This window comes from Pan troglodytes, chromosome 7 (genome assembly GCF_028858775.2).
Source record: "Pan troglodytes isolate AG18354 chromosome 7, NHGRI_mPanTro3-v2.0_pri, whole genome shotgun sequence".
Lineage (NCBI taxonomy): Eukaryota > Metazoa > Chordata > Mammalia > Primates > Hominidae > Pan > Pan troglodytes.
The window spans coordinates 144,894,550-144,908,863 of NC_072405.2; the positions used below are offsets into that span (position 1 = coordinate 144,894,550).

General features: G+C 43.9%; 1 protein-coding gene across 7 annotated transcripts in view; it reads right to left on the reverse strand.

Moving 5' to 3' along the window:
- The window catches only part of ZFAT (zinc finger and AT-hook domain containing), a 236,951-nt gene that overhangs the window by 153,312 nt on the left and 69,325 nt on the right, over positions 1-14,314 (reverse strand). For 6 of the 7 annotated variants that reach the window (XR_010159683.1, XM_054657035.2, XM_016959895.4 and 3 more), the window contains one exon: positions 4,802-5,053. Coding sequence is in view for 6 of the 7 variants with exons in the window: in XM_054657035.2 (XP_054513010.2) it covers positions 4,802-5,053 (252 nt within the window). In the remaining variant the exon portion in view is untranslated. Of the gene's footprint in view, positions 1-4,801; positions 5,054-7,107; positions 7,199-14,314 lie in introns of those variants that run through there. The other variant, XM_016959896.4, reaches the window with a different exon arrangement.

Below are 14,314 nucleotides of genomic sequence, written 5' to 3' on the forward strand. Positions count from 1 at the left end.
AATACGATACAAACAGTGGTGACAATACAGAAATTTAAAACTCCAGCAAAATGCAAAAGGAAAAAAAGCAATGCTACAAAGAAAATTAAAAGACAAATGACAAATTGCAGAAAATATTTTCAGCATATATGATCATTCAAAGGTATAAGTGCATGAACACAGAATGCCCCCAATCACACAAAAAACACAAATAACTAAAAACTGTAACAGAGATAGCCCACTAGTGACCAAGGAGCAGCAAATTAAAACAATTAAAGCAAACTGTTCACAAAAGAGACTGGCAAGGACAGAGGCTGACACAACCCAGGATGAAAAGGATAAAGGCTATCTGAGGACATGGCCCATGACGGAAAAATAATTGATACGCACATTCTACAGGGCGGTTTGACAATACGTATGCGCGTCAAAATGTAAAATATGCCCGATTTGCATTTTCCTAATGCAAAAGAAAAAAAAAAGCAATGCTACAAAGGAAACTAAAAGATACACTTACAGACTGTGTGATCTATCCAAGCGAACTGTTGAAACTATCTGTGTCTCTGTTTCCTCTTCTATAAAATAGGAATAACAATAGCGCCTACCTCTTAGCTGCTATGAGAATTAAAAGAGCTATTAGCTGTAAAACACTGAGAAACAGCAACTGCAAAATAAAAAGCACTAAAAAACAGCTCGTTAAATAAAAACTTAACAAGCATTACATTATTAGTCATTTAAGATAATGGCATAAGTGCAAAAAATAATAATAATAAATCTAAAATGCATGCTCAGGACTGTTCACCTGAGTAGTGCTTTTTGATCAGAGAGAAAATTTTAAAACAATTCTAACTTCTAAATGCCCATCAACTAGAGACCAATGAAGCAAAATGAGGTATGCCCATGCATATGAAGAAATGCTGTACAGCCTTTAAAAATGACAACAAGTAACACTGTTTTGGGTAAGGACACACAGCAAAGCAGTCAAAAGCACAGACCCTGGAGCCAGCCCACCTCGCTCACAACCAGCTCCACCACATATGGGCTGTGTGACCAAAGCAAACGGCTGAAACATCTGTGCCTTAGTTTGCTCTTCTATAAAATGGGAATAACAATAGTGCATACCTTGCCCAGGCACAGTGGCTCATACCTGTAATCCCAACACTTTGGGAGGCCAAGTGAGGTGGATCACCTGAGGTCAAGAGTTCAAGACCAGCCTGGTCAACATGGTGAAACTCCATCTCTACTAAAAATACAAAAAATTAGCCGGGCGTGGTGGCAGATGCCTGTAATTGCAGCTACTTGGGAGGCTGAGGCAGGAGAATCACTTGATCCTGGGAGGCAGAGGTTGCAGTGAGCTGAGATTGCACCACTGCACTCCAGCCTAGGCAACAAGAGCAAAACTCCATCTCAAAAAAACAAAACAAAACAAAACAAACAACAACATCAACAAAAATAGTGCCTACCTCTTAAGCTACCATGAGAATTAAAATGACTATTAGTTGTAAAACACTGAGAACAGCAACTGTAGCATAAAAAAGCGCTAGAAAACAGCTTGTTAAATAAAAAATATTGTCATGAAAAATTTATCTGCCACATTAGTGAGTGAAAAAAGGTCACAGAATATTATGAATAATCTCAGTTCTGAAAAATCCATATGGGTCTACAAAGAATGGAGGAGGGCCTTCTCTTTTTCAGTGTAACAGTCATTGACCCCAGGCAGTGAAATTTTGGAATATTTTCACTTTCTTAGTATTTTCTGTTTCATTACAGGTATTAAAAACTAAAACAAACAAAAGTAATAATATCCAATAGGCATTCTCAGACACTTCTGGAATCTAAGTTGATGTGAGCTTTCTGGGGAGAAATCTGGCAATATTAACACACTTTCCAACCCAGCAATCCGGTTCTAGGAATTTATCCTACAAAAATCATAACACAAGTCTACAAATATGTATACATATTGACACACACACACACACATTTAGGAATAGTTATTAAAGCAGTATTTACGACAGTGAAAAATTGATAAAAACCTAAGTTTTCATCAAGTGTACCCTGGTTGGTACAAAAAACAGAATACTTTATGTCACTGACAAATGATGCCACAGAGCCACACGGAAAGATGGTTTTGGTGAGGGTCTTGAACATGCAGGGAGAAAGACTCTGCACTCTGCTGTGATGGGGAGACACTAAGGCACTGTGTTTTAGAGCAGCGGTCCCCAACTTTTTTGGCACCAGGGACTGGTTTCATGGAAGATAATTTTTCCACAGATGGTGGGGTGGGGTGGTTTGGGGATGAAACTGTTCCACCTCAGATCTCAAGCATTAGATTCTCAATAAGGAGCACGCAACCTAGATCCCTGGCATGCACAGTTTACAATACAGCTCATGTTCCTATGAGAAGCGAGTGTCGCAGCTGATCTGTCAGGAGGCAGAGCTCAGGTGGTAATGCTCGCTCACCAACCACTCACCTGCCGTGCAGCCTGGTTCCTAACAGGCCACAGACCGGTACAAGCCTGCAGCCCAGGGATTGGGGACCCCTGTTTTAGAGAGTTGACCCTAAGGGCAGTGCAGACTGGGGAACGGCCACAGACCCAGTCGAACTTCTGGGCCTCCAGGGTCTGTGCTGTTGACTTTGAGCCTCAAACCCAGAGGTTGACCTGAGGTCTGGAAGAATGGAAAGCAGAAAAATTTAGTGTTGCCAAAGAGCAAAGTCTCTGATTTCTAGCCACAATTGTGCAGAAAGTCCCCGAGTGTCTCAGAAGGAACCTGACAGGAAAAACCCTGTGAAGGTACAAACAAAACAGATTCTCGAGAAGACAGCAGAAAATGATCGGAGAGAACTAGATTCTCTGAAGGGCTCAGGCAGTGCAGAAACTACAGACAGCAGAGCTGCCTCGATGGCTAGCACTGATTAAAATGCAACATCGTTACCTAGCTGTGCCGGAGCAGGGGGCATGCATATGTATGCATGTGAGACAGAGAGAGAGACAGGGAGAGAGAGAGAGAGAGTCAGGGAGAGAGGGAGAGAGAGAGAGAGAGAGAGACAGGGAGAGAGAGAGTGTGCATGCACGCACAAGAGGGTGGGGGAAAGACTCTGTAACCCAAATCCAGTGATTAACAAATCACTGGAAATCAGAGCTTCGGGTTCAGGGGAGGTCCATCCTAATCCTTCCTCTTTCAACCATCTCATTTCTAAAATTATCTTTATTTCCCAAAAGGACTTTAGGTTCTGAAACACGATGCGGATCCTTCTGAAATGACAGCACTCCCGGCCTACAGCTCTCACACGGCAATTACTCAGGCTCCATTTAGGGACAGCTCCACCTCCTTTGATCCTCATGGGTTATTTTCATGAGCCCGTGCAGCCCCACAAGGTTTTACATCATTGCCTTGAGAGTTCTTTATGAGAGGGAACAGTGTCTGGTATTTTCTACAACTTGTACAGATGTTGGCAATGAGCCTTGGCCACCAACCTAGATGCTCCATAAATATTAGTTGATGAGTTACTCAATAATTCACCCAAACTATGATAGGGTTTTGCAAACCAAGAGTCTTGCTTATTGTAGGGAGGCATTTATGGTGAGGAATTTAAGAACAAGGGTCAGAGTAGGATGGCCTGGGTTCAAAGGCCAGGTCCCCTTACTAACTAAAGGACCCTAAACAAATTACTTCATCTCTCAGAGTCTAAACGCCCTTATCCAGGAAGCAGGAAGGATGACAACAATACTGTATCCATGTGGTTATGAACGGCTCGCTGTAATAGCTGGCATTCACTTGGTGCTTTTGATATAGCAGGTACTACTGGAAGCACTTTCTAAGTCCTATCTCACTTAATTGTCAAAGCAACCATAGGAGACAGGACTGCTTTTATACCGATTTTACGGATGAGGAAACTGAGGCAAAATGAAGTTAGTAAGTGCTGAAGCTGGAATGCAAACCCAGACAGCCGTAACCCAGAGCCTATGTTCTTAATGAGAACTGCTTCCCACATAACATGGTTAGCACAATACAAAACAGAAAGAACTTAAACATGGGGTACAGTTTGAAGGCTTCAAAAATGGTGCAAGGACTCAACAACAACAGAACCCACAGCAGAGGCCCCAACTGCTCCAGCGCAGCCTTGCTATTTCATTCCTCCGACGAAGGCCATCTGCAGACACACTACCCCACAGCGACTTCATTCCCTGACCACATCTATCCGCCTTTCAGCCTCTTTTAGAAGCTGCTTCAGAGCTGAAGCCTAGTCAAGAATGTATCTGAAGGAGGCACCCGATAGTCTTTATTTTCTTCGAGAATGCCCACTGAAATCTAGTCCTCAGCCAATGCTGGCCCATCGAGGTCCCTCATAGGAGCCTTGAGGATCCTAATCTCTGCACTTCGGCCCACTAAGACGTCCTTCCTTCAATTCAATGCCACCCAAACTGTGACACCAGATTCACTCCTGACTTTCCATCAGAATGCTTTCTCCTGCTGACAATTTGTTATCGATTAACATGATGCATTTAAAACCTTGTATTCTTTCCCAGAACATAAGCTCAGCAAAGAGAGAGGCTGTGTTTTACCATCCCTGCAACTCTCGAAGCATCTAGCAAAGCAGTCCCCTGACCTGCATGCCATGGGCATCAACTCCCAGATGACACATTCACTTCAAAGACTACTTACGGTAATAGACATCATTAGGAAAATAAGCACTTTTCCAGATGGGTGAGAGCTGAATAAATATGTGCTATTTCCAAGTAAAAACTGACCCAGTGAAACCTGATATTAGCAGATACACCTCTTCATAAGAAATTGACATGTTCAGCCCTTTGGCAGCATTTACCTGCTTCTCCTTCCTCCTCACCCAAATTCAGCACGATAATGCAGATGTGCTTCCGCAGCTGGCGCGTGTTGGAGAACTTCCGACAGCACTTGCTACACTCCAAGCTGCTTGGAGGCAGGCTGTTCCGTTCCTCCGGAGCCAGCGGGCTGTCCTCAGTCGGACTCACAATGTTTTCTGCCAGCTCCTCTTCTGTGCTGGACTTCTTCGTGGACCCCTTAGGCCTGCCTCTCTTCCTCTTCATGACCAAAAACTCTACAGAGGAAACAAGAGGGCACAATGGAATCACGTGAGATGGCAGTGCAGGGTTCACGTTCACCCTCCAAGTGTGAGGATATGTTCAGGTTTCACGTTTTATTAAAAATGAAAAATCTAAAGTGATTCCAGACATTAACAGCTGCAAACAATTATCGTTGGTGCTAATATCATTGCATCTGTGTACTAATGGGTAATCAATTTTCTAATGTTCTGATTCAAGACAATCAGTTTATCAGCATCTCTGTACATCCTTCTCCAGCAATGCTAACAGGATTTTAAGTTGCGGCTGTCAACCCCCCATTCACAAATCCTGCCTCTTGTTAAGCACTATTTCCACTGAAATCCAGTTCTCAGAAACTGCTTAGGGACTTCTTTGCAAAGCGTTCTCAAAGGCTGCTGAGCTTGTCACGCCCTTAATGAGTTACAAAACTATTCAGATTATTTCAAGGAGTCATAATTATTAGAGTCAAATTGTCCTGGCAAGAAAAAGAAAAAATAATTACAATCTAAAGCCACAAATTATAGCACTAAAGACAATAACAATATTTTTCCAGTTTCCTAGCGACCTAGTGATTTTCAATGGCATGATCACAGCTGCTTTAGAGCAAGTTTAAAATCACTTTACAACTTGTGTTTCTTCTCAATTAGTGTTAATTTTTAAGGCATTCATCTCCGGAATGAAGGTGGGAATTAAGAGGGGTGAGCGGGGGCCAGGCGCGGTGGCTCACGCCTGTAATCCCAGCACTTTGGGAGGCCGAGGTGGGCGGATCACGAGGTCAGGAGATCGAGACTACCCTGGCTAACATGGTGAAACTCTGTCTCTACTAAAAATACAAAAAAAAAAAAAAAAACATTAACCAGGCGTGGTGGCGGGCACCTGTAGTCCCAGCTACTTAGGAGGCTGAGGCAGGAGAATGGCGTGAACCTGGGAGGCAGAGCTTGTAGTAAGCTGAGATCACACTACTGCACTCCAGCCTGGGCAACAGAGCAAGACTCCATCTCAAATAAAAAAAAAAAAAAGATGGGTGAGTAGGGCAGGGAGCAGAGCATCTCATCCAGTTGTGTGAAGGTGGAGGGGTGTGGTCTTCAACGATGAGACTTAGGAGATGTCCCTGAGCGAGACCAAGCAGAGAGCCGCCAGCAGCCTGGCTGACATCCCCAATGCCAGTCATCTGTCTGGCAGAGGAGTGGCACTTCAGCAACCCTCTTTGAACCTGAACATTGGGGTAGAGGAAGGAGTACTAGATTCTGGCACCATCTTGGGTACACGTGCATCTGTAGAATGTCTCTCAGGTCCCTTCCTGCTCTCTCTAAAGCTGTTGCTCTGCACAGTAGGACACCAGCCACTTTATCTACTGCTATTACCATGAGGACCCGTTAAGTAAGTCACTTGTGCTCACAAATCAGAGAGGGAAGCCACAGGGGCAAAGGGGAGCAGAGATGGGCAGAACAGTCTGGGGCAGAGTCTGCAGGGACACAACAGCCTGACCACAGGGAATCTGAACAAAGGAGCCTGCCTTGCTACGGGGTACCCAAGACCTCAGGGAAACCTGGCACCAGAATGAGGCAAGAGATTTCCTGGGAAAGGAGGGCCCTTGCTGGAACAGAGCTTCAACCGAACTGCAACACCACTGGTGAGTGGGTCAGCCTTGGCTGAAAGATCCAAACCAGAGTCCTGCACTAAGGCAACCAGCGAGATTCCTGCCTTCGCTCTATCTCCCTGGGGCATGGTGGGCAGGGGAGCACAAAGGAGGAGAAGGTACTTAATGATAGGAAGGCAAACCAGATAAAACAAGGGACAGAAGGCCCTGGGAGCCCTCCCTAGATTTAAACAAGGAGAAAAAAGGCTGTGTTTACAGGAGAACCAGCCTGTGTGCAAGGGAGATGGGAGGAAAGAAATACAAGGTACAGAGTAAGAAACCATTTCCCTTGGAGTCTTTAAAACTTTTCCTCCTTATTCTTCTTCACAACCACGTGTACTTGCACAACCTACTGAAGCAGCAATTCATATCAGAGAAGCGGAATTAGCAGAGAGGCTACAAAACACCCACCTCGTGTCATGTCAGCTGAGTTCCAGAAACAGGGTGCCTAAGAGTTTACTGAAGCCTGCGGCCCAGGTCTAAACCCAGTGACAGACTCTGCCATCCCGCAGACACAAGCCACTCCCCTGAAACACTCTATGAGGATGTGATTGTGAGTGAAGAATTAACTTTACCCAAAGAGAAGTCTGGCCTTTGCCCTTGGCTACAGGGAGGTGATTTCTAGGCCCCCGGATGTCCCTCCTGATAGGAGCATCTTTGTTTACCCAGGGACTTTGGCCACCAGACAATGGGATTTATGATGGGGACTTTGGAAAATAAAAGGCATCGGTCAGAACCTACAGGAGGGACAGGGACTAAAAGGCAGCATGTGGGCAGTGTGTCATGGAGTCCTAATAAAAACTCGGGATACCAAGGCTCGAGTGAGCTTCCCTGATTAGAAATACTCTTGAGTGCTGTCCTATGTTGTAGTTGGGAGAGAGGTAACTTTGCTCAGGACCCCATGGGTGGACCAAAAGCTCCACGTCTAGAACCTTCCCAGTCTGCGACTTTACCCACACACCTCTCTCCCTTTAACTGGCTCTCTGATTTGCATCCTTTGAGTATAATCAAATTATAATCATGAGGACAGGGCTTTCCTGAGTTGTGTGAGTTATTCTAGCAAATTATCAAAGCTGAGAGAGGCCGCAGGGACCTTCCAAATCTGTAGTAGTAAGAAAGAAGTAAAGGTGGTCCAGGAGACCCTCCAAACTTGTGGCTGGTATCAGGAGTCTTGGGCAGACTTGGTCGTCTTGCGGAGAACTGTGCCCTTAAGCTTGAGTTTGGCAAACTTACTATTGCCGGGTAGCCAGTGTTTTCTCCACACAGACTCAATGGAGCACAGACAGCCACAGTGTTTGCACTTGCTGGAGCACAGCACAGCGTGCGGTACAGCAGCCATCGTGAGTCTCCGCTCCCCCAGACTGGAGACTCCTCGAAGGCAGAGTCCCTGTCCTGATTACTTTTTATCCCCCTCGCACCTAACCTGGTGCCCTGCGCAGCAGGCAGCCAGCAAATCTGGGTGAATTAAACTGATGAGCAATGCACAATTAATTCCAAGACAAGGAAGAAATAAAATCGGCCTGAAAGCTTTGGAAAACCTCAAACACGATGGTGACAAAACTAATCTTCCAGCTTGCTGCATCCATAATTCAGATCCTCAAGACCAATTAGCTAGCTAAAAATGAAATATTCATAAATGAACTTGAATAATTTAAGCTCTGAAAATGAGTTGCTGCTGTCAACTACTCGCATTTTATGGCAGAGCTGAGAATCTTGAGACTGGGCAAGGAAAATCATGTAACCTCTAAATCAAAACATTTCAATGGAGTTAGCTTTAATTCCTCTTCCTCCCTCTGAATTCCTTTATTTAATCTGTCACTAAACTCTATGGACTTTGCCCTAAAGATTTCTGTCCAGTAAATCCCCTCTCTGTTCACACAGCAACCTCACCACCCAGATGCCTGCACACAGTGTCCAGATTCCAGCCTCCTGCTCTGGGCTTTCTCTGCCTCCATCCCTCATCTGTCATTCCCTCACTCTAGAACCTTCCATTGTTCTGGATGATTTTGCCCACAACTCTCAGGCCTGGCCTTCAAGGTCCTTTAGCACGTGATCCAACCCTGCACATATGCACACACAGACACACACACCTGCACACACACACACATTCAGTGCCCCCACTTCCTTCTTCCTCCCCCTTAACTGCTCAGGGCAATTTTCTAGACCTCCCCAAATATACACAGAGAATCCCCGTCTCTTTTCACTTACTTGTACTATTCTCCCAAGCTGTGACCACCTCCTTCACTACCAATCAGACACCAAGCCCCAGTTCAAATCCTAACATGTCCGGTCCAGTTAAGACCTCAGTGCCTCCTCCATGAGGTGTCCCCAGCTAAGTGAGCAGGATGACTATCCCCACAGCTTGATGCGAATTACAGTGTGAGCCACACACACGTAGGGCGTGTATGCGCCCACACCACTCCCTGATTGTTTCTATTTTTCCCCACCTTTTATGACAAACCCTGAGGTCTGAGCTGGCCTTTTAATTCCTGGGTCCCACAGGGTCTTGAACGGAGCTGGATGTGGAGTAGATACAATTAATAAGTACACACTGATCCACTGTTTGATGATAGAAAAAGAAATATCTGGAAAAGAAGCCATTTCCTGTGTCCCCAGTTTCCAAAAGGAAGAAAGGGCTGAGCCACAGTGCCTCTTAACTCTGCTCTAAATCCACAGTTTGGGGACAACTTCCTCTTAGTCAGAAAATCATCCTTGCAGATCGAAGGCCAAAAACTGGCAAGGGGCAGAGAATCGGCCAAAGGATTACTTCTAACTCAATCAAAACACAACGTGAACACTATGAAAAAATAGCCCAACATTATCAACAATTTAATAATGTAAGCCCTTTATTTGTGCATCACTCAAGTTTGTAAGGCACTTTCCCAGCTATTATCTCATTTTAGCCTTATAAAAATCTTAAGAGATGGATGCAGCAAACACAATGTCCTCAATAGGAAAAGAAACAAGGGACACAACGGTTCAAGAGGCTTGGCACATTTTCCAGAACCAGCTGCTGAGCACACAGAACTGGAACGTGGGTTTCCTTATTCCCAGTCAAAAATGTTTCTGCAGAATCACATACCCCTGAAGCATGGGTAAGAAAAGGTCAGCACTACACACTTTAATAGAGACAATCTGTGCTGTGCAGAGAATGCTGGCTTGGAGCTGGACCGACCTGGGTTCAAATCTCCCCTGAGCCTCCGTTTCCAATGCGAAAAATAAACACAAAACTGCCTCTATTTTATCGAGTCACTACTGATAAAAGCAATCCATTACGATGCTGGGCACAGAACTCAGGAGGTGATTGATAAATGGCAACTGTTTAATATTATGGCCGTAGTCATTAAGATTCTGACTTAGAATATCTCTTTTAAGAAACTATTATCCCCCCACCTGGTCCACAGTTAGATAATGTGATTTCTTGATGGACATGCATTCTCATTCATTCTGACTCAATACGCATTTTTTCCTTGAGTTCTTCATTTTAAAATAGCTCTCACACCAGGAAATCCAATGTAGAATTAAAGGCACACAAATTTTATTATGCCTAAAACCCTGGATACGGCCAGCTTCCCAGCACTCGCACAGGGCAGCTCAATCTCTAATCACACCAACTCAAGAATTTTGGAAAATTCTGAAAGACTAACATTTTAAGGCCCTGACAGTCAATCTCCCTGACGTTTATTTCCAAAGCTCAGGAAGCAATAGGGGAGACAATGAATTATTTATCATAAATAGTGGAACACAAGCCTCTTAGGTTTATGAGGAATGCAACATCCCCTTTGCAGGGACAGACTGCATCCTGTTCCACAATGCCAGGCACCAGGGAGGCTGAAGGCATCGCAGGCCTGCTCCTTGTACTTTTACCAGCCACATCGTGGAAATGCCATGTAAAATAATGGCGATAACTAATCATTATTAAGCACATATATCTCAGGCACCATGCTAAGCACTTCACATGCACGTCCTCATTTAATCCCCAAGGGAGGCATTAGTATGATCCCCATCATATAGTAGAGGTCACTGAGGCTTAAGAAGATTAACTAATTTGCTCCAAGGTCAGGGAATTAATAAATGGCAGAATCAGGAATTGAATACAGACCTGTTTGCCTCAAAGTCAGTGAACTTCATACCCATGTCATAGCAAGTCCTTTGGACAGTTCAATTAATATCTAAGCACAGAAATAATATACTTTGACCTCTTCACTAAGTTCTGCAGGAAAATGATGATAGTCTCATGCAGTGACAAGCTTCAGTGTGACCCCACTCCCTGGGCTGGAAAGTACACGGATGTAAGGTACAGGAGGGTACAATGTCTAACAGGCAGTCACTATGGACTAAGGCATCATGTATGAACATGCACTTGTCTCAGAACCTATGAAAAAGGTCAGTATCTTATCTCTCTTTGACAGATGACAAAAGTCAAAGCCATGCCACTTGTCTAAGTCCCCAGCAGAGCCTCAAGGCTGTGGTGCAGGCTGTACCCTTTGTGAGGCAGTGATTGAAGACTTATCAGGGCCAAATTCCACTAGCCAAGCTGTGTGCTCCGGCACTGGCTGCATCAGCCCTGAGCACGTTTTATGTTTGTTCACCCAGAAACAGCTCCTGTTACTAGCTCATCCCCTCAGAATGGGGGCGCCTTTTGTAATCTGCACAAAGGTCCCTATGTGCCAGCCAAGGCTCCAGCAATCACATGAAAGCTCCAGGAACGGAGCCTAAGTCTGATTCCAGGACGCATGCCCTTTCCACTACACTGCGCTGCTGACCAGGGCAGATCAGAGTGCTCAACGTTCGTACATGCACTCAGAATGACTGGATTTGTGGTAAATGCCCAGAAGAGACAACATACAGATTTAAACATAGACATCAACCTCCCCTGGGAAGCCTCCTTTTACCCTCACATTAGAGGACGTCTTTAGCAGCCTGAACTTAACCGCGCAGAGGCACTCGCCCTGCTGCACTGAAACTGCCTTTTTGCCTATTTGCCATTCACCAGCTAGGGGGCCAGAGTCAACAGCCTGTGGGCCCCTCCTGCAGCCCCAGCACCTAGCACAGCACCCAGACATACAGCAGGCACCCAACAAACAGTTAATGACTAAAGAGATGGAAAGGGGGAGGGGAGAGGAGAGGAAAGATAAGAAAGGAAGAATTCCTGCAGAGGGTCTGAAATCAGAGAGAAGATGGGAGAGCCAAAACGAGGCTCTCGGGAGACCCATGTACATTCTTCCTCAATTGCCCCAGCCTCCATCAGGATAAATGAATGCATGCGTGTGCACACACACTCTCACACACACATGCTCATACACACCCATATACAAAATCATACACGTGCACACATATCCATATACACAATCATACACACATACACAAGCACCTATACAACCACACACATGCACACTCACGCACGTACACAACCACATACACAACCCATGTACACAACCACATACACATGTGCACACTCCCAAATGTACCGTATACACAATCTCACACACAAACGTGCACTTACACATGTGCCCACAACCACACACACGTGCACTTACACATATGCCCACGACACACAGCACACTCACAAACGTGCCCATATTCACAATCACACACACGTACACTCACAATGTGCCCAGATATGCAATCACACACATGCACACTCGCATGCGCACATATACAGTATCACACACATGCACACTCACACACCATCTACATAATCACACAACGTGCACACTCAAACGTGCCTATATACACAATCACAGGCACACACACAAACACACCCATATACACACATACCTGTGTACTCACAAACACACCCATACACATACACACAGAGATATGATCACACACTCACACGCACATGGGATCACACACACGAGAATGAGCTTGGTCCATTAGGAAATTTCTTCTTGGATCACAGCCAGAGGTTTGATGAGGAAAAGAGAAGGAAAATGAAAGGTCTTTCTGCAGACCACTTCCTACATGAGCAAAAAAGATTAAAAGGCTATAAAATAAACCAGAGGATTTCAGTGGCTTCACGTTATAACGAGAGACCAAAATAATAAATCAATTACTACTCAGTTAAAGGTTTAATTAAACCATTTCAAGTAGCTCTCAACTTAAAATGAATTGTGAAGGTTAAACCTGGATGAAAATCATTAGAGAGAAACTAAGCCTCTACAAGCCTCAAATTTTATGAACTTTCACAAAGAGAAAAGGAAAGACTTGAAGTTCATAATGAAAGACTTTTTAAAATTTTTTGTCATGTTAAGAGGCTGAGTTTAACTAAGGAATTCATGCTTTTTAAAATTAAACTACACAGACAAAAGTAGTTTAGTATACACACACACACACAAAAGAAAACATATGGAAGAAGAATTTGTCAAAAGTAAATTATTTAATAAAGGAAAATAATTTATAAAAGTAGGCTCAATGATAAGAATTTGATTATTCCTGGACTACCACCATAACATGCAAATAACATCAAATCAGCTGGGCCTAAATCCCTCCCTCTCACTTACTATATAGGTAATCTTGAACATGCTGTTTTAACTCCTCTGAGTCTCTAAGCCACATATTCCTCAATTATAAAATCTGGGCATCAGCCAGGAAATAGATGTGAATAACCCTATAAACCAACAAATTCTAATACATATACCGAACATGCCACCCAGCAACAGCAGAATACAAAGTATTCTCAAGTCCACATGAAAAATTCTCCAAAACAGACAACATTTTAGGCCATAAGTCAAGTCTCTATAAATTTAAAAGAACTGGGCCAGGCGCAGTGACTCACGCCTGTAATCCCAGCACTTTGGGAGGCCGAGGCAGGTGGATCACAAGGTCAGGAGTTTGAGAACCATCCTGGCCAACACAGTGAAACACCGTCTCTACTAAAAAAAAAAAACAGAAAAATTAGCCGGGCATGGTGGCGGGCGCCTGTAGTCCTAGCTACTCAGGAGGCTGAGGCAGGAGAATCGCTTGAAACTGGAAGGCGGAGGTTGCAGTGAGCCGAGATAACGCCACTGAACTCCAGCCTGGGCGAAAGAGTGAAACCCCATCTCAAAGAAAAAAGAATGGAAATCATTCAAGTATGTGGAATTAAATTAGAAATAAAAAGGAAGAAATTTGGGAAATTCAAAAATTTATGAAAATTAAATGGTACTCTTAAATAGCCATTGGGCCAAAAAGGAAATCATAAGGGAAATTAGAAATACTTTGAGATGAACAAAACAAAAACACAACATACCAAAACTTATAGGATGTAGCAAAGACAGTTCTAAAAAGAAAGTTTATTGTCTACATTAGAAAAAAAGAAAAATCTCAAATAAACAACATAACTTTACAACTCAAGGAATTAGACAAAGAAGAATAAATAAGCCCAAAGTGAGCAGATGGAAGGAAATAATAGAGTAGAGCAGAAATAAACAAAATAGAAAAAGAATAAAAAAGATCAACAAACTAAGAGCTTGTTGTTTGAAAAGATAAACACAGTTGAGAAACCCTTAGCTAGACTAACCGAGAAAAAAAGAGAGGCCACAAATGAATTAAATTTTGAATAAAAAAGGACACATTATAACTGGCACCACAGAAAGACAAGTGATCATAAAAGACTACTATCAACAATTATATG